The 24,471-nt window shown below is 44.9% G+C and overlaps 1 protein-coding gene across 4 annotated transcripts in view; it reads right to left on the bottom strand.

The window, feature by feature from the left end:
• The window catches only part of SPTBN1 (spectrin beta, non-erythrocytic 1), a 198,920-nt gene that overhangs the window by 28,876 nt on the left and 145,573 nt on the right, over positions 1-24,471 (bottom strand). For all 4 annotated transcript variants that reach the window (XM_042981401.1, XM_042981398.1, XM_042981400.1 and 1 more), the window contains 14 exons: positions 24,266-24,378; positions 23,370-23,557; positions 22,259-22,376; positions 20,728-20,886; positions 19,759-20,061; positions 17,835-17,988; positions 16,301-17,171; positions 16,064-16,201; positions 14,500-15,256; positions 13,452-13,654; positions 8,399-8,489; positions 3,037-3,183; positions 1,925-2,188; positions 332-556 (listed from right to left, as the gene is read on the bottom strand). In XM_042981401.1, coding sequence (XP_042837335.1) covers positions 332-556; positions 1,925-2,188; positions 3,037-3,183; positions 8,399-8,489; positions 13,452-13,654; positions 14,500-15,256; positions 16,064-16,201; positions 16,301-17,171; positions 17,835-17,988; positions 19,759-20,061; positions 20,728-20,886; positions 22,259-22,376; positions 23,370-23,557; positions 24,266-24,378 — 3,731 coding nt within the window. The remainder of the gene's footprint in view (positions 1-331; positions 557-1,924; positions 2,189-3,036; positions 3,184-8,398; positions 8,490-13,451; positions 13,655-14,499; positions 15,257-16,063; positions 16,202-16,300; positions 17,172-17,834; positions 17,989-19,758; positions 20,062-20,727; positions 20,887-22,258; positions 22,377-23,369; positions 23,558-24,265; positions 24,379-24,471) is intronic.

Genomic DNA, 24,471 nt, shown 5'->3' with positions numbered 1-24,471 from the left:
GAGGAGCCTGCCCTTCTTGCCCAGTACAAGGTGAGGGCTAGTCTTTCAAAGCTTACTTCATCCTCGCTGCTGGATCCCCTCGAGTCCTCACCCTTAATTTATTTTTAAAACTACTATTCTAGGGGCAGTAAAAGCCTAGAACATCTTTAGAATGTCAAAGAGAACAGTAGAGTTGCATTTTGTATGAATATATAAAAGCATGGGCTTTCACAGCCCAACTCACCAATGCAGCCCAAAGTGAGTCTAACAAAGAAGCAAGAATGTCCTAATTAAGGCAGGACAGGTAAGGAAGTTTATGGAAAAGCCCCTTGCATAGTGATGGTCTACTTACAATCTCATCCTCCACATCCCTGTTGAACTGATGGATCTCTTTAGAGGCCAGCAGATTATGCTTTCTTTCATTCAAGGGCTCCAGCAGTTCCATGAACTTGGTCTGCACAGTGAGGCGCTTGCTGTCCACCTCGTCAGTGCTCTTCCCCTCCTGACTCAGGGCCTGGGCCTGGCTCTGGAGCTCCTCGATCTCCTTCTTCCGCACCTCCATCTGGTTCTCCAGCATCTGAGAACAGAAAACAGACCAACTGTCACACCGGAGACAAGGGAAAACACACACAGTCCACAGTCCTATAAAATGTTTGTTTTGAGGACTGGCCAAAATGGAAGACTGACTATTAATTTATATAATGGAGAGCCCAAGAAAGGATTCTTAACATCTATGAAACAATCATTAATCCCTTCCCAGGATTTTTAAACTCAGGAACAACACTCGAGTTTATCCAGGAATTCAGAAGGCAAATGACAAGAGAAACAAGAATTAATTATGGGGAAAGGACAGTCTTCATCTGCTTGTTCAGATGCCATAACGATGCTGGAAACCCATTTAACCATCAGGAAAAGGTAATGGAACTTAAGGTTCCAGTTCTTTTAGGCAAAAGGAATAGCTAATGTCATCATCATCTCTCAATTTCTTCAATCAGGAGGCTGATTATTCTTTTTCTTAAATACTGGATCAGCAGGTGAAAACATACTAACTGCTTATCTACATGAGGAGAATGAGCCAAAGTGAAAGCAGAGGAGTCTCAGTCAGGGAACGACACACTGGGAATACCATACGCTAACGGTTGAGAAACAGGGGGGGTCCCCTCTGGGAACAAATGGGCTCCTTTCTTAGGTAAGGAAGTAAACAGCCATGAGTAAAAACTACCTGTGGCAAAACTCCTTAATGCATAATAGTGTAGCCAAATAACTGCATCAGTTAGCAAAGGGAAGGGTGGGGATCACTCTGAAGAAACAGGCTTCAGCACTCGGCAAAGACACTTCCACATTGACTGGTTCAAAGCAGAACCGTTGGGCTGGGGACTCGGCTGCACAAGCCAAAGCTAGCCAGGGAAGCCACTGGAAGCTTCTGCCACCAACCTGCTTTTCCTCAACCTCACTGAAGCTGTTTTCTTGCCAGTGTGAAGTAAATTCATTCGCCTTTAGAATGCTCTACCATGACGTCCAAAAAACAAGTACATAAATAAAATTTATGACCTAAAAAGTACCCTGACCAACTCAGATAACTGATACATACCCACTAGATGTTATACAGCAAAGTATGTGAAAAGGATTTCCCTGTGTAAACCTCAGAACTGAATGAAATGCATATTTACTCAACTATTAAATGGTGATACTATCCGTCAACTAAGATGATGACAATAAAAAGAAAAGCACTGCCATGCACAGACACCCAGTATTTCTACTAATATGTATCTTTCCAGTTGATTCTGGAAATGTCCCATGATGCTGTCAAGACAAACACTACGCTGGGTTAAAACCCCTCACAGAGAAGGCAGGTGGTTGAGAACACAGTGGTGAGTTAGGGCTATAAGGACGATGGCAATGAAACAGAAAGAGGCCTGAGTATGTGGCTGCCTCGCCCACTTGCCTGTTGCTTTTTAAGCAGGATGTTGACGCTGGTAAGGTCTTTGCCATAGTCATCAGACTGAATCTGACTCTCCAGGCCGTGCAGCCATTTGTCCAGATCTGCACAGCTCTGGGTGAAAAGTTCAGCCTTGTTTGCATCAAAGAGCCGCTGGGCCTTGGTCTGGGTGGTGGACTCGAGGACTTCCCACATGTTATGTAAACCAGTGAGTTTTTCCTTCACCACAGCTTCCGTCTCAGGCTTTTCTGAAATGAGCTGCATTCCTTCCTGGAAAACATCAATAAATACAGTTTGCTAGAGAACAAAGGGCAATGTGAGAAACAACCCTACGATATTTAATCTGTGATTCACCTATTCATTCACATAAGGTTATGGCTTAATAAAATGGACAAGGGCCTAGTCTATGTACACTACACGGCTTTCCAAAGAGTGCAGCAAGAAGTGACTGTTGCATGATGAAATACTTTCAACAGGGGCAACGGGAAAATGCTAATGACTTATGACTTCCACTGCACTTGGCTCCCGAAGATGGTAACACATCACTTTAACCATTAAGAATCTGAAACAATATAAAAAGTCTGAGGAAAAGAAGGAAGGGTGGGGAACTTCACCTTCATGTTCAGTTATGCTGCAGAGAATCTCCCTGTGCCAAGATGATACGTACTAAGTTACCATAGTGCCTGGTCACACAAGAAAAATCGAGGAAACTGAAAATATGTAATATTTCTAAATTCTGTGTAAATCATCAGTCTCTGTCACAGTCCAGGACACATGCTGTGATCAAGAAGGTGGGACTCTGCCCAGGAGGCTCACAGCCCATCATCTGCAGCAGGTGAGAAACAAATCGAACAACTAGTACTCACTAAAAGACAAATCAAGCATTTTGAACCACAACTGGTTGGGTTTCTGCTGTTCTCCCTTCTAGCAGGTTAAAGCTGGCATTTGGTTTAGTGGGAGAGGCCCTGCTTCTGGCAGGGTAACTTCTGTATGGGATCAGATGGGACTTAAAAATGCAGGAGAATGTGCTGAAGAGAAGAGCTCATTTCCCACCTGGTTCATTTTCTTGCCATGGCCACACCACCCAAATGGGAGTCTCATCCAACATTTTAACTTACCTTCTCAATTTTGTCAAGCCATTCTTTGTTGGATGCAAGTTCTGCCATAAATGCTTGATGTTTTAACCATTTACTATGCAGATTTCTGGCTTCATCGTAAGACATGTCCTGGGCAGTAAGCATCTTTTCATTGATCCAAAGAGATAACTAGGAAAAACAAAAATCAGAAAAATGTCAGAGATTGTAATCACAGACATCAGCCTTTTTTCTGCCTGGAAAGAGTTGTGTTATGTTGTACTACACATACTGCATGTTTCCATGTCAACTGACAACCAAATATTTACTTTACAACTCTGACCCGTCATGACAGGTTATCTCCATTGTACGGGAGATGTACCTGAGCCTTGCTCCAAAGTATCTAATGTTAAATCCATAGGTACAAAAAGCTCTCTGAGCCAGCCTTCGAAGGGTTTGGCACGCACAACCAGCCTTTCCCCTAAAGGCTTGTGTTTAAAATTCTGCCCTAACCAGTCCAAGTCACTTCTTTTTCTTCCAAATACTTGTGCCAGCTATACCATGTTAATCGTGATTAACTGTCTTTTACTTTATTCGGTAACCTTTTTATCCTTTTAGTTCTTTCTATTACATATTAAAAAGACCAAACACAAAACCCCACTCTTTGATCCCTCCCCTCCCTTCACAGCGTATCTATGGGAATGCCAAAAAGCATAAATAACTTGCTCACTGTAGGAGCAAGGCAACAATGATGCCCTCTTAAAGTTTCCTTCAAGTTTGAGTCACCTTCACCTTTTTTTCTATAGCCTCTATTTCTCTAAAGAGCCTTCCATTCAGACCGAGAACACTCCACAGGATTTGATTTTGAGACCCAACATGTCTACTTGGATCTGAACTCTGCAAAGCATCACAAAGCCTGCCAGCTGCTGACAGATCTAAGAAGGGAGTTCTCTCACGAGGCTTGGGGTGGGAGGCAGCCCAACGCGAGGCCCTGGACACACTTCTCTTGCTGGCTTTCATCCCAATTTGCTCGGCTCCTTACTGCCTGCCTGTAGTTGGCCATGCCAGGTCCTAATTCCTACCCCATACACAGCACTAACCCGGGAAGAGCTTTTTGTTTGCCCAAGAGAAATATACACAAAGGAATGTAGGATCAGGCCAGAATCAGAAGCAAAGGTCTTCAGAGACCATGTCCCTTCTCCTGTGTGACCATAAGAAGCCCACTTCTTACACCAGTCGCTGCCAAAACAAATTTGCACCCTCATGGTCCAATCTTCAAGGTTTAGAGATTTCTGTGCCAATCTCCAAGGCATAGAAAACCAAAAGAACACTTACAGGATCAACATTTCTAAGACCATTCACTCACACTCGGGGCTACTGCTGGGAAAGGCTTCCCTGCAAATGTGTTTAAATAATAGCAAGTCTGTTCTTTAAAAACAATGTCAAGGAGGCTGACACAGGTCACAGGAGCACCCTTGGATCTGAAGGTGGGTGAACTCCCAGTCACCATCTCTACTTTCTCAGCATATTCACCCACTGTACAGAAGGGAGTGGAGGTAGAAAGCAAAAGGTAGTGAGATCTTAGTTGTTATTCTTTATTGAGGTGAAAAACCAGTAAATCTCAAAAAGCCCTTTGTAAGCTAGGACCACAGATTGGTTACACAACAGAGACAGTAAACTTCCTACTTTAAAAGAATTATCTATTTTCCAGTTACCTGAGTAGGCAAAACCTGAAATACTATGGTCATTCATTTGGTCCAAGGGGGAAAGAGGTTAAAAGGAAACCAAGTGGTAAAACTTTCCCCGTGTTCCACATACACACAGATTATACACAATAGAAGGCATTTATCCAAAGTGCAAAGGACATTCACATATTTTCGCTATTCATAACCACCTACCCAGAGAGATTTAAAAAAAAAAAAAAGAGCTACATAAAACTCAGAGGCTTATAAACAAATCTGCTCTTTGCTGAACATCATCCTACAGATAAAGCATCATGCGATACAGCACAATGAAATGGATCTATGGAACTTGCTAGTTCATCAACCCTTCATCAGCACTCTGGAATCAGAACTGCAGTTATTATTTGTGGGCATTTACAAAGGTCATTTAAGAATATACTCATTCTCTGCAGAAAAGAACACTGTGCAGATTGGAAAAGGATAGGAAAAATGCTTTGATCACTGAATCAAGCTTTTCAAAGCAAAGCAACGGAACTTACTATCCCTGGTGCCACATGAGTCTAGCTTTACTGCCCTCTTAAAAAAACACATCAGTTTCTGAAAACAGGAGTTATGGTATGAGAGAATAAAACAGAAAAGCAGTAACTTCTAAATCATTTTCCAGGAATACACATCAAAATAATGCTACAAAAATTATGATGTTCTTTATATCCCCATCTACAACTGGGGATAGGGGAGCCCCTGCAATAAATTTCCCCATCTAGGCAGTGCTTAATGGGAGTGGCAACCAAGGCAGATCTCACAACTCCTGCCTGCTCCAGCCAAGGCACTACAAGGAAGGGACTACGACAGGGACAACTTGGATTCCCTAGACTTTGGACGATACCAGTAGCCAGCAATGGTATTAATTCTGACCTCTGGGTGCTAAGTTTCTAGAAGCATAGAAGGTAGATTTTCAAATGCAAAGCTAGTCCATACACAAACTCCATTCTCAGAGATCCTGGCTTAAAACGTACGTATTTTAATGATGCTGAATGATACAGAGCTCACGGCCAAAGAAAACTACATACCAATGCTTTGCTTGCACTTCTACACCAGGGTTTTGGAGCCCCCAAACCTGCCCTAAATTCTGTCACTACACAGAAACTGTACATGCTGATGTGGGAGGGATTGCACCCCCCACCCCCAGCATCTATGGTTATACTAACTTTTTATTATTTATTTTTAGAGAGAAAGAGAGCGCAAAGGGGAGGAGAGGGGGGTACAGTGAGACAGAATCTTAAGCAAGCTCTATGCTTAGCTCAGAGCCCAATGTAGGGCTCAATCCCACAAACCTGGGATCATGACCTGAATTGAAATTGAGTCAGATGATCAACCAACTGAGCCACCCAGACACCCCTAGATGTACTTTTTTTTAAACGTTTATTTATTTTGAGAGAGAGAGAGAGAGAGAGAGAGAGAGAGAGTGAGTGAGAGAAAGTGAGTGTGGATGAGAGCGTGCATGTGAGTGGGGAAGAGGCAAAGAGAGGGAGACAGAAAATCCCAAGCAGGCTCCCTGCTGTCAGCACACAGCCCAATGAGAGGCTCAATATCATGAACCATCATGACCTGAGCCAAAATCAAGAGTTGGACACCTAACCTACCAAGCCACCCAAGCGCCCTGAGATGTAGTAACTTAATGAGGCTAGAAAGAAAGGCTAAAACAGGAAGACTCAGCAGAGCAGTCACAAAGAGACCTGCACATCATTCCCAGGATGTAAGAACCCAGCCAAAACCTTTCTGCACATAGGGGAAATCCCAGTAGGACTGAGCCCTCGAGGCATGCCCAGCAGTCACTGGTGCATGTTAAGGAGTGAACTACTTGTAACCAAGGGTGCTAATTTAGAACAAGTGCTAACAAAGCTCTAATGACCTAGTAAGACCATTTCCTGTGATTCTACTGGGAAGGACTATTATTTTACCCACTTACTTTTCCCATGTTTCTACTTATGAATCCACACATGTGTAAATGGAAAATAGGGAAACTCCAAATGGATTTCTTTCAAGGGTTCCTCTCGTCTCCTCACCTCCTGCTCATTTTCCAGCATTCTTTTTCCCAAATTTAGCCTAGGTTTCACCATGCTGAGGTTCATAACTTTCATCTCATTAAACTTGCCTTTTAAGCAAGAGTATGGAATCCTACTGGCTCCCCGCTTCCCCCTATATGGGCTGAGGTTAAAATGAGTCATCGATGGTACTACAAGGGAAACATCAAGGGATAATACAGGGACCTCCAATGTGTGGAAGGCACAGCCCAGGCTACGGACATCTCCTGACCCCTCCAATGAGTAAGAGTCACTTGGTATTCACTATGGCACAACATGTGGCCCAATACAGCTAACTTCAGATCCCATTACTCTCCTCTACGTCCTGTCCGGGGACACAAATACCTCTTTAAATAAGCATCCTATCCAAATGGGTTATTAATGCTTGGGTGCCACTTGAAGAGGCATTCCTGTTTTCTGCTTGTCTGGCTCCAGGCAAATCCCCCAGAGACCTAGATTCATCAGAGTGGCACAGAAAACTGACAGACCCTAAGCTACATAGTTTAGGGGCTTTCCTTCTGAAGGTTTAGCTGCTGGAGCATATTGCAAGATTCAGAGTAAGACAGCAGCTGAATGGATATGAAGGATCGCTTCTGTCACACGCGATCTAAGCGACTGCTGTTAGGGCTGTATTACTTCTAACACACAGCCACGCATTTGCATGCAAGGTGTTGTGATGACTTCAGTCACATTCTTTGCACATGACCCGATCTCGTCCCCACACCCTCTGATACCCTTCCCCCAAGGCCCCTGCAGCTTCACTTGGATATTCTTCATCCCATTTCTGCCTCCGAGTGGATTTAACCTAATAAACCAGAGAGAATAGAGTCTCACTGTTATTCTCCGGCAGAGAGAAAAAATGCAGTGTGCTCCTGAACTCACACATGTGAAGGCAGCCAGATGCTTTTCTCCAACTAGCTTGCAGAGAGACTGCATTTTTCTGGCTAACTTTAGCTTTCCAAGTTTGTTTGTGCACATATCAGGGGAGCATGAAATAGTATGAGAATCATCAGATTAATACCACATGTTAAAACTCAGAAGTTTGAAATCAGGAGTGCTGCTCTTGGCATGTTAGACATGTATTCAAGGAGCTTGAAAGATGGTTATTTCAAAGTCTTCAGTGAGTAAGAAACTCAGTCTGTATTTTTTAAATATCTGCTTTTTACCTAGATAGCCAGTTCCAGTACTCCTTAGTTCTTTCCTTCCATACCAGTAAGCATGTATTACTTTAAATAGTTAAAACACGGCAGTAAATGCATTTACAATACAGAATATCCTAGGGTGTCACTGCCTTCGACAACTGAAATGTTCTAGATCTGCACTGTCCAACGTGGCAGCTGCTAATCACAGTTGGCTAAGAGATGTGATAGAAGACAGAAGAGCTACACCTTGATATGTACAAAAGAAATAGCCCCATGTGTGGCTAGGGTCCACTGTCATGGACACCCGAGTTCTGGACTATTCTAGATTAGAAGAATCTAGTTATTGTAAGTGGTAGCTTGCAGGCTGGAGAACTGATGAGAACTGCCACACTGCCCCAGCAGGAAACAATGAATTTCTGGGCCTTGATTAATTTTATAATTCAAGGGCTCTTCTGTTAAGTGCTCTGGATCTCCTCATTAGCAAGGAAGGGAGGCATACCTCCTGACAATCTTGCAGGAATTTCTGAAGATCCCGGTTGTCCTTCAAACGCATCAGAAGCTCGCTGGCTGCCTCGCGATTCTTCCTATGTCTGTTTATAATAATAACAAAAATAACTTTTAAAAAAGGAGACAGAGAATCTTGAAATACTGATTTTACAACTCAATGTCTTTCCTGGGTTTCCATATATGACGACAGCAGTATGCCTGTACTGTTTTAATTATGTCAAAAAGGCAAGATAAACGAGAGAATTCAGCATCCTCCAAATGAGTAAGCCATGGTACGAGAGACCAAAATACTGTCCAAGCCACAAAACAGGCAGAAGAGGCTGTCAAATGAGCCATATAAATCCAGTGCTTCCTAATCTGGTGCTGGGGGAAAAATCTGGGCATGTACTGTGTACAAATCTCCATCTGGGGCACTGAAGGAAAATTTGAAACTTACCTTTAAGACACTGGACTAAGAAATTATAGACAACCATACAACCAGCTTTAAATTAATGTCTCCTAAATAAATATTCTGTCATCTTGAGAAAAACTCCCTCCAAATGACAATTAACCAAGAATGAAAATTTTGATACCTGTAAGATTATTTATCTACTAAATCCCACTTTATTAACAGGTAAGGGTAACCAAGGTTTAATGAAGCTAAAGCACAAAATCTTAAGCAAAATTGGTAGGAGCTGCTGAACTTGGTGAACAGCAAGGGAAATGGTGTGCTCACTCCCCACCCTGAATGCCCACCCTTCGCACACACCGATGAGGCTCCAGAACTTAGCAGCAGACTTCCCTCATGTGCCCGGTGGCTTAGGCTCACCAGAGACGGTGAAGAACAGCCATGTGAGTACTGGGAGTGCTAGGAGAAGGATGGCCTTGACACAGTTCTGCGGCAACAGGGGACAGCCACAGCACACCAAGAATCAAGCAGTGTCATTCTAATACAGCTTCCCTGATATTCCCGAGGAACCTAAGCCCAGCCAGCCAGCCAGCCAGCCAGCCAGTGAAGGACATTAACTGGGGGAGATGAGGACGCTGGGTTTCCATTCTGATTCTCAAAGTCATCTCCTGCTGCATTTGCCTGGGCAAGGTCTCTCTCGTTCGGCCCCCCATGGAAGGAGGAGGAAGACCACGACCTGATTCTCTATGATGCCCAGAAAGAGCAGCTCAGGGAGCACTAGCTGCTGACTGACTTTCAAGAACCCTCTTTGGGAGCAAGAAAGATCATACAGCCACGCCGTGGGTCACACAAGCTCTCAGTGAGTGCTGGTGGAACAAGGAACCGTGGCAACACTGCCGCTACCACGTGCCTGGGGAACGGAAGGAAGGGCTCTCAGCTCCTACAGGCGCTGGTGACTACAGAACAACTGGAATGATATGAGCCGAAGTAATGCTGCCAGGTATATACTAGTTACATAAAATGACTTTCTAATTTTTTATTTTTAGTTGAAAGGGGTTTTATAGCTTCAGAAACAGGGGTCTTAGTATGTTTAATCACTTAGGTAAAGTGCAAAAATAGAAAAATACTTTTTAAGTAATGCTAAATGGAAAGTGTATGCATGTTCAGTGGCACAATTAGAAAGCAGAAACTGAAATGGCAGGTGCTAGAGGTGAGATTCATGGCTGTAGCTTCTCTCCCAACATTTTTAACATTCTGTTGCTTTCATAACAAAAAATAAAGGCCAAATCCTCTTAACTGCAGTGATATCCTTTCTCGGATACCAAAAATTGTTAGTGTATTTGGGCTAAAGGAATTAGGTGTTTAAAAACGGGTAGGGAAGGAATGTCCAAAAAAAGTTTTTTAAGTTCCCAAACCTCAAATTTCAGGCACTATTTGTAGGGAGTTTTAAGAATATAAAGCCAATCCTTCAGGAGGAAGGTTAATTTGAGTTGGAGTCAGGCACAAAACCCAGGAGGTCCAGCCTTTACTCAGAGGCCTTGAATAAGGATCCTAGTCCTTTCCCCAGTGTCACACCCAAGTGCTCAGAAAGCAAGGAGGAACCAGAAACTGGCAGCTATAGCAGGACATGCATCCTTGAAGCTCAAGGCAATAGTGGAAATAAAAATAACTTCAAACACTGAGAAGACTCACCAGGACAGAAACAACCAGACAGAATCCTGAATGTATCTTACATATTCAAGTCACACACATACGGCAGACTTCTGTCCGGCCAGTCTTTCTCTTCTAGTGGGACCAGGGAGAAGAGAAAAGCCAAATGGTGACTTAGGGCCCCGTGTCCAAATGACACAAATCTACGAGAGGACAGGATGATGGCTTCAGAGGGATATGCTTCTCATTGTAAAAAACAGTTACACGGGCAGTGGACATGGTTGCTGACTCAGAGAACCTTCGAGAGAAGTCAGTGTGGCTTCATTGATCACCAGTGGTAACCAAAGGCGTTCAGAGAAGGCCTTTCAAGGCTGGATCATCAATTTAACTATAGGAAAGGACCATCTAAAACTTGGCCATAGTTTCCCATAGTCCTAAGGGTACTTTTTGTTTGGGGCAAGGTTAAATCTCTTGCTTTGTTTCCATCTCTCACCTCCTATCCCTATAATAGGACTCAGAAGCTCCTTCATCCTCTGAGGCGGATGCTGGGTCTAACTCTGGTTCTTATAAAAAGTAAAGAACCACAGGTGCCTGAGTACAACAGATGGGTAATATGTAAGCTTCTTTTCCCACTGAGATAGGGTCTGGCTTTATGAAGCTAGATCCCATTTCCTTGCTCACCCAGTACTGCAATGTGTCTGGAACTTCCTTGGAGCCAGGAAGCTCACCCAGTCACACCCCTGGGGCGGGCTTGGACAGCAGGCTACTTTCCACCCAGGCATGAGCACTTTAAAGGTCACTTGTACCCCACCCACATCTGTTAGGAGCCAGTGTCTTTGTTCTGGTACTTTTTCATTTCAACAAACTCAGTGGTAATTGACAAGATTTCCGGAACATAAGCACATTATAATGACTTTCGCATTTTATGAAAATAGCTTCACAACAGCATCAGAAAGTTTGTGGACAGGGGATGAGATCTGAAGATTTAGATATTTATACTTAGCTTGCACCCCCATAGCATCTGGAATTCCCATATTTGTGTATTTTGGTAACAGACAAGTATCCTCTGAGGTCAGTTTCTGATCTTGAGGCCTCTGGGGATATTAAAGTGAAACCAGAATTCATTTAACATCAGCTGAGGACAGCATAGACCTCCTGAGGGCAGATCAATGGAAAGACCCTTCCCGCATCCATCTTTCTTATGTTTATGGACAGCATTTCCCATTTCTTGTGCTTTTTTTTGTTTTTTTAAGTAGGCTCCTTGCTCCATGTGGAGCCCAACAGAGGACTTGAACTCATGACCCTGAACTGAGTTCAAGAGTCAGATGCTTAACCAACTGAGCCACTCACATCCCTCCATTCATCCTCAAGACAGAAATCCTAAGAAGGCTTTGGAACCCCTGGAGCTCAGGTTCCAAATCAAGGGCAAAAGGAAGGTTAAACCACAACCGAGTGCTGCTGAAAAGTTCTGTCATACACAGGATTCTCCATTGACAACGTCACCTGCTTCCAACAACCCCTCACAGCTGCAGCACCAGGGGACGTATAAATACATGCAGGAAACTACAAGGCGGCTGCACGTCTGCCTCGAAGCACGTGTCCCTAACGGCCAAGCCCGCCTTCAGGAAACCAGCTGTGTGCATCTGATACAGATGAACATGAGGTATTATATTTACAAAATAACTGGAGACTTAACATTAGGAAGAAAGGAAATTCTTTTTCTCTAAGTTAAGAATACCTGGCCTAATTTTTATTTTTCACACTCACTCAAGGGTTTGGTGGAGGGATTTTTCCCCCTTTTTTGTAGCTACTTAAAAAGCAACAGACACAAAATTATAATTAATATATGTCATACCTTATTCAATAGTAGCACCCTCAGAATATATGGTTCAGGCTCTGAATCAGTGAAAGAGACAGACTGGAAGTGCTAAAGCCAAAAGCTGAATCGTCATGGGGAGGGAGTAATTTCCCCTTTCAACCTATATGATAAAACGTTAATCTGGCCCAGGGTCTCAGGAGATGCTCTTGGACATGGTAAGCAAGGAAACGCTCTCAGCAAGAAGTTCTTCCTTTTCACTGAACTTGAAAGTCAGAAAAGAAGCCTTGAGGAAGAACTTGCTTCTTGATGACATCGGTTTCACGATGAGCCCTTAAAAATCCAACCCAAACCGGGACCACGGAAGATTGACTGGAACAGAGGCTAGGCAGCAGATGGGCCAGACCAGAACCGGCCTGTGCTGGTACATCCAGATCTTGATCTGTCCTGACTTCGCACTTTAGTAACCACCAAGGCAGGGTAAGAATTAAGTTACAAACAGAGCGCATTGGCCCTCAGTCAGGGAGAAAAATCTTACAGAACTCCAAATAAATGAGTAAACAAATAAAAATTAAAGAAGAGCATCCAATCTTGGAGATGTCTTGGCAGAAGAGGAAAGGGGCTTTTCTCTCATCAGAAAAAAAAAATCCTATCAAGGCATTATCCAAGCCAATTTTCTGAGAAGGGCCTGATAACATTCCTTTGTGGCTGTGCCAGGTACGTAGGACAAGGAAACCTCGCCCTCCCTTGCTACTCCCTCCGAAAGGCTTCAGAGGAGTCCTGTGTGGATGAAGGTGAACATGGGCTTAGCTGGGGAAATGTGGCTCTCAGAGTCCCACCAGGTGACAGGCTATACATCAACTCTCCAAGGGCATGGCTCATATCCAACTGCTACTTGGCATCATGAGGGCTCTTACAACCCTTTGATTTAGTATTAGTTTGGCTTCTCACAGCTTCTTTTCTTTTGTGGACACCTGCACATACTTGAACCACAGTGCCAGGTAGCCATGCAACTGCTCACTGATTTTCTGTGAGGTAGGGAGATTTTCTGATAGATTAAATTTTGCCAGCTGCCCATATTTCACTCACTGGGAAATTTATACCCACAGTCCCAAGGATGTCTGGCCAGTGATTCAGAGGCTAGAGAGTCCCAGGGTGCCAGACTCCCTCAGGAACCTCGGAACACTGTACCTGTCATCAATGGAGTCCACCTTCTCCTGGATGCGATCTGAGTTGATGTTTCCATCGCTCACCAGCCTCCGGCCTGTCTCCACGACAGCATTGATCTTCTCCTCATTGGCATCCATGGTGGTCATGAAGTCCTCTTGTTTTTTAATAGCTGCTTCAGCTCCTTCCAAGGTGGTAGGCATTTCAGTATGAGCCAAAACATATTCCTTTTTCAAAGAGAGAAAACCAAAATCACAGCAGGATGAAATATTATGAAATACAACTCATTTTCAGAATAATGAGAGCACTGTTTCCCATATCCTGGGTTTTTGTGTAACACACTTCATTACACTTGCTTCATTATTCTTAAATAAAATTATCTACTGAATCAGAAAAAAACAGAAGTTGGGAGGGGAAAATACCTAGTGGGACACCATAAGGAACTAAATTTCCTTAAGTGGTTCCATGTGCTAAATTTTTCTCTAAAGTGAGTGAGGACAGTAACCAAAGCTTTGTGCATCAGCCACCAGGGTCCTCTCATATGCTCATGAAGGCAATAGTGACATACTCTTCAAACGCTCTCTTAAAAAGAGAGATTAACAACCCTGATGTTGGCCACCATCTTCAGTTGTTTTCTTTCCTGAGTTTCTGACTCAAAGTCCCTCTTAGAGCAAGGGAGACAGAACCACTTACTCCTCCATGAAAAAAAAACAAAAAAAACAAAAAACTCAAGCAAACAAAAAAACCAATCAAACAAAAAAATCCCTCACCGCACCTTTCAAACTGTCAAACTGGATTGCTCTCTCACAGAATATTGCCAACTGACGTGATACCATGAGGACATACTATGAATGTAACAGACCCTCAGAAGCAGCTGAAACAGAAGAGGACTCTGCAGATGAGGTGCTCCTGCAGGGACCTGCAGCTCCCATCCCCTACACTGTGATGGCTTTCAATACCTTAGAAGTCTGGGAAAAGAGCCTCTCAGATACCCTTCTGCCTCCACACAGGGATGCTTTGAAGCAGCAGCCTGCTCTACAAGGAAGGAAGCAAAGGCAGTGAGGAGAGGTACCTGGTTGTTAAGGAAGGCCTCGGCCTGCTTCGTGTCCCTAAGGAACTGCTGGTAGGCATGTGATTGGGACAGGAGATTCTGCCTGTTCTCCCACATTTTGTGCAGCTCGTTCCACCCGGTGTCCAGGGCCTGCAGCCGCTGCCGCAGAAACATGTACTGGGCGTCGGTCTGTCCCTGGGTGACCATCTCGCCCATGTCCCTCATCTTCTGGTAGTCCTCCTCGTAGTTGTCGATCTCGTTTTTGATGTTCTCATGCTGCGTGAGGAGCTTCTCCGCCTCAGTCAGGGTGTTGGGCATGTCTTCAGAGGCGATGGCCGTCTGGGTCCGGGAGAGCCAGGACTGGAAGTCGTCCAGGTCCCGCAGGAACTGCTGCAGCTTGCTGGCCTCTCCCAGGGAGGCCTCGCGGTTTTTCAGGGTTGTCTTCATCTCCTCCCACACGTCGCTGATCTCGGCCAGCCGAGACAGGATGGCCTGAGCCTGGTCGGGGTGCTCAGACTCGAGCTTCTCCGCCTCTTTCTGCAGGTCGCTCAGCTTTGCCTCGATGGCCACCAGGTCCCGCTCCATGCCGGTCAGCTTGCGCTGCAGGGCCATGACGCCGGCCAGGTCGTTGCCCAGGTCCTGGGTGGACTCGATGACCTTTGTCTTTTCTCGAATCCAGGATTTGGTTTCATTGCACTCAAGGTGGTAGTTCTGTATGCTCAGGGCAGAGAGAAGAGCGTCCTTCTTCCTGTCGACCAGCTCTCGGAACTGACTCCACCTGTGAGTGCAAGGCCATGGAGAGAGAGTCATGTAAGAGACAGGCTGACAGCCCACGGCTGGACAGTCACATTAACTGCAGTGGTCATTTCCTCTCTCAATCTCTTCTAGGAATACATACATGCTTTTTGGAAAATCATCTCACTCTGTATATGGATACCAAATATTATCAAAATAGCTCAGGGACACAATATAATCTGAAAAAACCAGTCATGAGAGGCACTTGTTCAAAGAGCTCCAATGGAGCTGTGACAGCAGCACATCTGTCCCCCAAAGAGTCAGTTACTTTTCTGTAACTGCATTTCTGCCATGTGCATTTTACTCACCTCTGAACTGCACCTAATGAACATTTTCCAAACCCAAAACCTGACAGCAACCTTCAGAGTCAAGGCCACCACAACCTACTCAAATGTGTTTATGCAACAGAAAGATGACAAGGGGACAAAGGTCTAACTTGATAATCAGGGCTTTCACTGACCAATTAGGTCTAAAACATGCTAAAACCCTGTCCCAGAAAGATTAAGATTAAAAGGGACAGTAGAGGTGCCACCTTGACGCTGTGGCGCTCCACTCTGGGCACAGGCCTCACCTTAACATCCTGACTTCTGATGCTAGGGGCTAGGCTGCCTTGTATGACACCACCCCAAAAGATACTTCTTGCAAAACTAGGGGATGTTGTAAGGCACATGCCAATGGTGTGACCTCAGTGCCACAGTATCAGTGAACCTTTGTAGGAAATTCCTGACAGCATGTCTCAGCAAGTGACCTTGCCCTCCCTGGCCCCACACACTGCTGGCTGCACGCTCACCTTGTGTTGAGTTTGTCCTGCTGGGCTTTGATCTCCTTCTCACTTGGGTGGCCACTGTGCATGAGCTGACGTGCAATCTGGTTCACCACTGCGACCCGGGAAGCCTGGTTGTTCATTTCAGGCTCAAGGCTCTCAAATCTGGAAAAGCAATTGAACAGGGTAGGTCACCCTCTTGGTCACAAGTGGTGATGGGGGGCGGGTGGTGGCCTCAGCACTGCTGGCAGCTCTCGCACTCACCTGTGCTGGATGACTTCCAGGTCCTCCAGTTTTTCTGGGATCTGCATGTTGTTGAGCCACTGCTCCTTCTCGTCGATCCAGAGCTCACAGGCATCAGCCTCACTGAACATCTTGTACAAGGCCAGGGTGTCCTGCAGTGCCTGCTTCCTCAGCCGCGTCAGCTCTGCCACCTCCTTGTACCGTTCCTCGATGCCTGACAGCCGGCCCCTCACATCTGGAGACTCGGCATGCTCCTGGGGGAGGGCGCTGGCCTGCTCGTGCAGCGTGTCGATGGTGGGCCTATAGTTGGCGATCTCCTCTGCCACGTCCTTGTGTTTCTTGACCAGAGACTGTGTGGAGTACTCGTCGTGGCCCACGTCATTGCTGGAGACAATCTTGAGGATGTCCAGCATCCACGCGTCAATGTCGTCGGCGTCTGCCTGGAATTGGTGTAGCAGCGAGGCCTCCTCCAGGCGCTTCTTCCGGATGGCCGAGAGCTGCTCCAGGTTGGCCCACTGCTCCCGGATGTAAAGGATCCGCTCTCGGATCTTCTCTGACCCAAAGTGCTCCTCCGCGATCATGTCTTCACCTTCTTTGATGGCCTGCTCGAAATGGCCACTGCGGCCGCTCATCTCATCCTCGAATGCCCGGTGCTTGCTGAGCAAGCGCATGACGCTGGTCAGGTCCTTCCCATAATCGTCGGAGGACAGGATCTTCTCCTTCTCTCGTATCCAGCCCTCCTCTTCTGCCATCTCCCAGAAGAACTTCCAGAGGCGACGGGACTCTTCCAGTCGAGCCCGGCGTTCGGCTGCCAGCTGGCAGAGTTCTTGGTAACAGAACTCCATGTGGGCCACGCGGTCTCGGATCACCTGAGGGTCACAGGGCTTGTAACCTGTTTAATGTCAAGGAAGGAATGTGGGAGTATGACAGTTTAGCAGAGGTCCCTGTTCGTTCGCAGGCAGTGAGCTATACCCATTTTCTCACCATGAGATTACCAGTTCCATTCTCACTGCAGAGCCAGATTATGAGGCAGGGGCAATGAGAAGTGTCATTTTTTGGCCCAAGTGCAAAGTCATTACTTATGAACCAAAAAAGGCACATAAATTATAAGAAAAAGGGCAACTACATTTAATTGTTTTGCAAATATAAGGAACACAACCAAATCCTTCCAAACATCCTCTCAACAAGGATATGTACAACCAGATGTGAAAAAGCCATGAGATGCTTAAACAGCCACACCAGGGTGTTGGTATGCATCAAGTGTGGTCTAGGTCAAGTCTGATTGCCAAATATCACCATTAAAAACCAAGGAGCACTTGGGTATTTAAGGAAAACACCTGTCCATTTCAGAAAAGCCAGACAGAGTTAAATAAAGTGTCCATTAGGCTACCCCACTGCATCTTGTGTACCCATGACGTGGTAGCAGACAAACCCACTGGGAACCTACAATAGCACAGAAGCTCCAAGAACCCTGCTGGCACACACCACTTATCTACTTCTATAAATATGGATCTCTGGTGATGAGGAAGTAATGTCTGCAACAGTCCATCCTCACCTTCCCCGTCTGTTGCGAACTTCTGGGCAGAGGCATTGACGCCTCTCACTCGCTCTGCCTGGATGCCAATGTCCGCTTCAACCAGGGCGTGCTTCTGTAACAGGTCTTCCACACCAAGCAAGTGCTTGCCATAGTCTTGAGACAGTAATAGCACCTGCGCGCCAGAGAAAACAGAGAGGACATCTATGCACACAACCTTGACTTCAGTGTCTTATAATCTTGGACATGCTGAGAGCCAGCAACCATGCTACACCCTCTCTCCAGCCACCCTCCCTCCCTGCATCTCAAGGGGAGAAGGACAAGCAATTCGGAGCAAAATCAAACTAACCCAGAAGTTTTCATCAGGACAGACATGATAAACTAAAGGTGATTTACCCTGGAATAAGCAGGTCACAACTACACTAAGAACAGAATAGAAAAAAAGCGGTGGAAAGCGGTATGGCAGGTAACCTGGGGCTCGAAGACTCTATCCAAAAAGATAAGAGATAAAGGTCACAGAGTTATTTCACTTCAAAGTTTAAAGAAATCTCCCAGAAGTTGTGGACCTCTCAAATGGCTGTTTGCCTCAGTTAAAAGCTTACTGTTATGCCTCTGAGATACTTCTATCATCAATGGGAGAAGAATCTAGTTGAAAGCTTACAAACCACACCTTTAACCAAACAAACACATGGTCAGGCAGCTTCATGCTTAGAAGGGCCTGAGCAATTTCTTTGGTTTAAGTTTGAATCCATTACCATTTTCTTCTTTTCTTCCATCAGCTCAATTTGGGGGCCTCATGAGACCTCCCCTCCAGATGGAACTTCCACTTCACTCCTACTTCTGAGGGAAATCTCTGGCCCCAAATCTGAACTATAATGTACAACACGATTTATAAAATGAAAAGCATATCCCTGTTAGATTTTATGAACATTTCTACGTTAAAAAGTCAATGCAGACCACACTTGAGAACATAATAAATCCTGGACAATAAGAGGGCAAACTGATGTTATGAGGTGACTCTGCCTCGCCGCCAGGGACAGTTCAAGAGGTGAGGCAAAAGACGAAGGCTTATATCCCAGGAAGGAAATCCCCTGCACAAGGTCAAGCTTGGGAACACAGTGTGCTGTGAGATAAAGGGAGTTTCACAGGACTGTCTACAAACTGCCCTGTTCTGTTCAAGCTATGAAGCCAAGTGCCTTCCAGCCTGGGGGACTGCGTGACATGGACGAGCCTTCTACCACTTGCAGCAGAGAACACAAACGGGCGTGGGGATTTGGCACAATGGCAGGCAGGTCTCCTCCCAGGCGGGAGGCAAGCTTGGAACTCTATGCTCAGGGCTGTCCAGTGAGGAAGGGGAAGCACAAACTGGCACTGGCAGCCACTCTGAATCCGCTCTGTCCTATGATGTGTACACATATTACCACACTTAATCCTTGCTACAACGGATTGAGGTAGGTGGTCAGTGTGATCTCCACTTAAGAACAAAGAAAGGAGGCTCAAGAAGACTACACAGCTCCAGCACCGACAATCTCAACTGGTTCCCAAACACACTGCCTACCACTCTCCCATGTGCCCACATTATCTTCCCAGGCTCCTCCCCAAACTAGAGCCACTCACACACAGATCAATGGGATGGAAAGCTAGTTCAACTCTCAAGAATCAACAACATTTGATTGATTCTCTACTGTGGAACAGATCTAAATGAAGTCTAAATCACTGCAGCCGACCTCTAGCTACAGAACTCGTCTTTACACTCCACACGCCATTTAACTCTTAAACCAGCAATCTTCCCACGGGTAATGTGACCCCTCTGCGGCTTCACAGAGAGGGCAGTTAGACCAGTGGCACACTGTACAGCGTGGGGTCAGCGGGTGGGTCAGGGGTGGGTTCCAGAAAAGGGAGGCCCCATTTCATCAGCTCTGGCCTCCTTTCTCTCAAGTTCTACCTTCATTTCGTCCATCCAGTCCATAATGTAGAGCATTTCCTGGAATATCTTTTGCAGCCCCAGGTTCATCTCAAGACGCTGCCTCCGGGCCCTGAGCAGTTCCAGCAGGTACTCCCAGAGCCGGATGACATTGTCTTTCCTTGCTGTGATGCGCTTGATGTCGTGGTAGTTCTCCGCCTCAAGCTCCCTGGCCACTGCTACCACCGCCTGCACACGTTCCTCGTATGCGGCAATGTCTGTCTCAATGGCCTCATGCTTTTTTGTGGCGGCCTCAACAGCAGGAAGGTCAAAACCAAAGTTGTCCTATAGAGAAATGGGAGGAAAAAAACCCCACAAAATAAAAAAGCCATCCAGCTGGAACAAAGAAACAGAGACGGAGGATGAATCCTGAACACCACCTCTGGTGGTTGTAAGGCCACACTGAGTTGAGCCCTGCCAGATGCTGGTCTGTCTCTGCCTTCCTTAGGACACTTACAACACCTTAGTCAAGCTAGGATGCCCTCTCCAAAGCCAATCAGCAACTTCTCATTTTACACTGGAGTCCAAGCTCATATCTAGCACTTTATACTTATGTGACTGGAGCAGGTGACAGTTTGCGTTACGCTAAGTAGAAAAAGAAAGCCACTTTTATTTATTTCATGACTAGTCTTAACTGCCTTGAATGTCAGATGGTCAGAGACAGAAGGTAAGAGAAATTTCTAAAAATTATATAAATGTGAGCAGTTCACACTCACTCACTGGCTCTAAACAAACTGCTTGAGCTGTTTTCAAATCTATGAAAAGTTAGATAAACAGAAGACAAAGTATATTAGAAATGATAAACATCCTCTTCATAGGAAGTGAGCAAGAGGACTCGAGTTACTTCAGAATAGTGGGTGTTGATAAGTGGCTGTCCTGCAGTCCTTGGGTATGGTCTACATTTCTAGATGACCCCAGGAGTGGTTCCCCGAAGAAGGTCTAGAGCAGAACCTGAGACACCAGACGCTGGTTTTCGCTCAGCCAGGTCTCCCTCATAGCTGCCTTGCGATCGAATCTGCGGGCGAGCTGTTCCAGTTTCTCCTGTCTGATGAGCTCGTTCCGCAGAGCCAGTTCTCGCTCGTGTTCCGCTTTTTCCAGTCTTTCCCAGGCCTACAGGGGCAAAAAAGAACAGCTTCCTGCAATGTTCAAGGAACTTTCCTTGGCTACAGTCAATGGCTAGTACTTCTCAATAAGACCTGAGAACTTAAAAAGGGACATCCTGTTTCCAGCCTCCCTGACCCTTAAGCCCGGAGAAAAGAAATCGTTTTCTCTCAGTTGAGCCGCATGGGAACACTCTCTCCAATCTTTATTTAAAGGTCTGCTATATTTGGAAAACAAAACAGGGCAGATATGGAGAAATATAACTAAATTATAAATCTCTTACTTTGAGAGGAATCAAAGTATCTTCAACAGCTCTGATCACATAAAAAAGACAAATCCTTTTTCTCAGAAAGAAATCATATTATGAATCTCTTATTCACCCCACACTGGGCCATTTGTTATTTTTTTGCTTTGTTTTTTTTGGTTCAACATTTTATTTATTTAATCTTTATGCCCAACGTGGGGCTCAAACTCAACCCCAAGATCAAGAGTGGCACACTCCACCGACTGAACCAGCCAGGCACCTCCCATGCCCTCCCCCTTCTTTGTGTGCCACTTTGTTTTTAATTCACACATCTAGCATTTTTTTCAAAATCCTCACCAAATGTCCACATTAAATTCATTTCTATGAAATATGCCTTACATTAAAAAAAAATGTAAAATAAAATAATCTAAATGTGTACCACTGACCACAGTTCTACATTTTTCAAATTTCTACTTGGAAATAATACCCACCACGAAATTCTATCATTACAGACAAAACAGGCCAATAATGGAAACTTTTGGACAGCTTCTCTGATAGAAACAGCCCAAATCCTAAGCTCAAACCTCCAGAGATTCCAGATATATGAAATAAGGTTTCAAATTCTCCCTTCTGCAATTTAAAGATGCTGTAGTTGGGGTGCCTAGGTGGCTCAGTCGTGTCCAACTTTGGCCTCAGGTCATGATCTCGCAGTTCATGAGTCTGAGCCCTGTGTCAGGCTCTGTGCTAACAGTGTAGAGCCTGGAGCCTGCTTCAGATTCTGGGTTGCCCCCTCTCTCTGCCCCTCCCCCACTCTCTCAAAAAATAAACAAACATTAAAAATATATATAAATAAATAAAGATGGAGTCGATGGCCTTGAACAAATGAGAGTAACAAGGTAAAGAGAATGAACCAAGACCAGTTTGATAATATCTAACATTCCCTCCCCAAACTCCCAACGGACTAGCCCACCTCAAGTATTTGCTTGACCCCCTGCAAAACCCCAGCCACCACTGTCACTCTTCAACTCAGCAGGCTGGGACAGACCCTTTCAGACTGCCCTGTTAGCAATCAAGACCTAGAACCTGAAGCAATAAAGCAGGTCAAGGCCCTAACAGGACCAGATGGATTGGCTTTACCTTGTTAATGTCAGAGATGAGCTTGCCCTCCCGGGGCATGTAGACCTTCTGATTGTTGGCCCTCATCTTGCTCTGAATAGTAAAAAGCAGCACTTCCAAGTTCCCCTTCTCAGTAAACCTAAGCACAGAAAAAAATAAATATGCTGTTCCTTCAAGGGGAAAAATTAATTTGCTTTTGGAGAAAAAAACATTTCCCACAGCCACACAATCTTAAAAGCCATTTATCTCTGGTCAGATTTATGTGCAACTCAGGTTAGAAAAAACGCAGTACATTAGTTTTTGGGTATTACAGACCTCAAAAAATGCACCTAACTGTGGAATTTTGGTGGGGTTGGTTGACTGTTGTTACTGAGATTTATATTTGGGGGCATACAATACCAGTTCTTTATTAATTACTTCATTCAAGGTTTAGATTATATACATCCCAGATGATGGGCACAGCTGAAAACATTCAGCAAGAATTACTTCAAATGACTACCTACTATAACTTTCAATGGGTTTCGGAGACCGCAGCAAGGAATTCTCAACAGAGCACGTTTACAGACAAAGGAATGACTTTCCAACTATAAGAAGGGATAAGGTCCATAATCCTTATCTGACAATTAGAATTTTCAAAAAGAAGTGAAAAATCAAATTTAGGGGAAGTGAAAACTGATCTGAACAGATAGATATAAAACTATATATTATTTGTCTTTACTCAACACAATGTGAGTATTTACACATTTTGCTACACACTTCTCAGTAAGCCTGACAATGGGTTACAGCCCCAGGTCTACTGGGAGTCATATAATAAACAATATCCATCCACTCAGCTGCTTCTCTAAAATCCACATCAAGCATGAGGGTTTGGTATAAGGGACCTGTACTATTTCTTAGGATTCTCATGTATCACATGTATCAGACCAGGGACACAATCCACTGGAAGGGCTCACAGAAGGCATGGTTTGTAATAAAGTTCAGCCACTCAGGGTCAGATGAAAAGGAGTAAGATAGGCCACTGGTGACAGGCATTCATTAAGTGAGGAGATCACACAAGTCAGAAAGCAGGGGTCCATGCTGCAATCATCTCTCTTTCCACACTAATTATAACACATTCCAATCTGCATCTTACTTGGGTGGTTTCTCCACAGTGCGGTAAGTGTTAAAAGCCTGAAGCTGTTGTTGAACCCCAACCAGAGAATTGGCAAATTTGCGATTGTTCAATATAATGATGGTTTGTTCAATCCACTCCAGAAGATCAGAGGCAAGTGACTCATACTTTTCAATCATTTTTTCTGTTTCAATAGCATTGTCAAGCACCTGTAAACAAGAGTTGAAAAACGGGAAAGATCGTGTTGCCATGGACTGGCTTTGAAACAGTTCTCTGCTACTCTGGCCCAAGCATTTCAAACTAGAGGAACTATTTGTTAATAGGCACTCAGACTGCAGCCATTATTTGTGAGCAATGACAGCTTAACTCAAGTGTAATTGGTTCTGTAACCTATCAACCCCCAGGCAAAGGGTTTCAGATTCTGAATGACTCCTGTTGCCTAAGCTCCAAAATTCCTAGAAAAAACGAAAAGGGCTCTATTTTGCTTGGTCCTGTCCCATGAATGTCCTTGAATTTTCTGAGGTGTTCTGAAATATATGGTGGTGAACATCAGCCAAATGAGAATTAAGAAGCATAACAGTGAGGCCTTTTCAACTGAATAAATAGGATTTCCTACCCATGACATCAACCGACTCAGATTTCCAATACCCAATCTTCTGATAGGGTGTAGGAGAGGGCTGTCTCTGGGTCTGAGATGCCCCTGAAATCCCTCCCTAAACATTGTAGCTACTCCTACCTCCTGTTACTCTTAGGGACAAAGAGGCTTCCTGCCTACTTCTCTGCCACCAGAAGTGTCCACCACAAGCTGCTGCTGGCTGAACTGATGAGTGCACAGGAGAACAAGGTGCTCGGTGGCAGTACATTAAGACACGAGCTTTAATCATGTCTCACAACTTATAAAATTGGTGTGAACTCACCTTTCCAATTCGTTTTCCTTCAACAGCCAAAGCCTTCATCTTAGAGAAGTAGTGGTAATAAGTCACCACATAAGTGATAATGGACTTCTCATCAGGGTGGTCCACACTGATATCTGTAACCCGGAGAAGATTTCCTCAGTACTCTGCTCAGAGTGCTACCACCCAGGCAGCAGCAACAACCCAGAATGACCGTCTAATACTGACAC

The sequence above is a fragment of the Panthera tigris genome, chromosome A3 (genome assembly GCF_018350195.1).
Source record: "Panthera tigris isolate Pti1 chromosome A3, P.tigris_Pti1_mat1.1, whole genome shotgun sequence".
Classification (NCBI taxonomy): Eukaryota; Metazoa; Chordata; class Mammalia; order Carnivora; family Felidae; genus Panthera; species Panthera tigris.
This window is presented reverse-complemented; position numbering and strand designations above follow the sequence as displayed.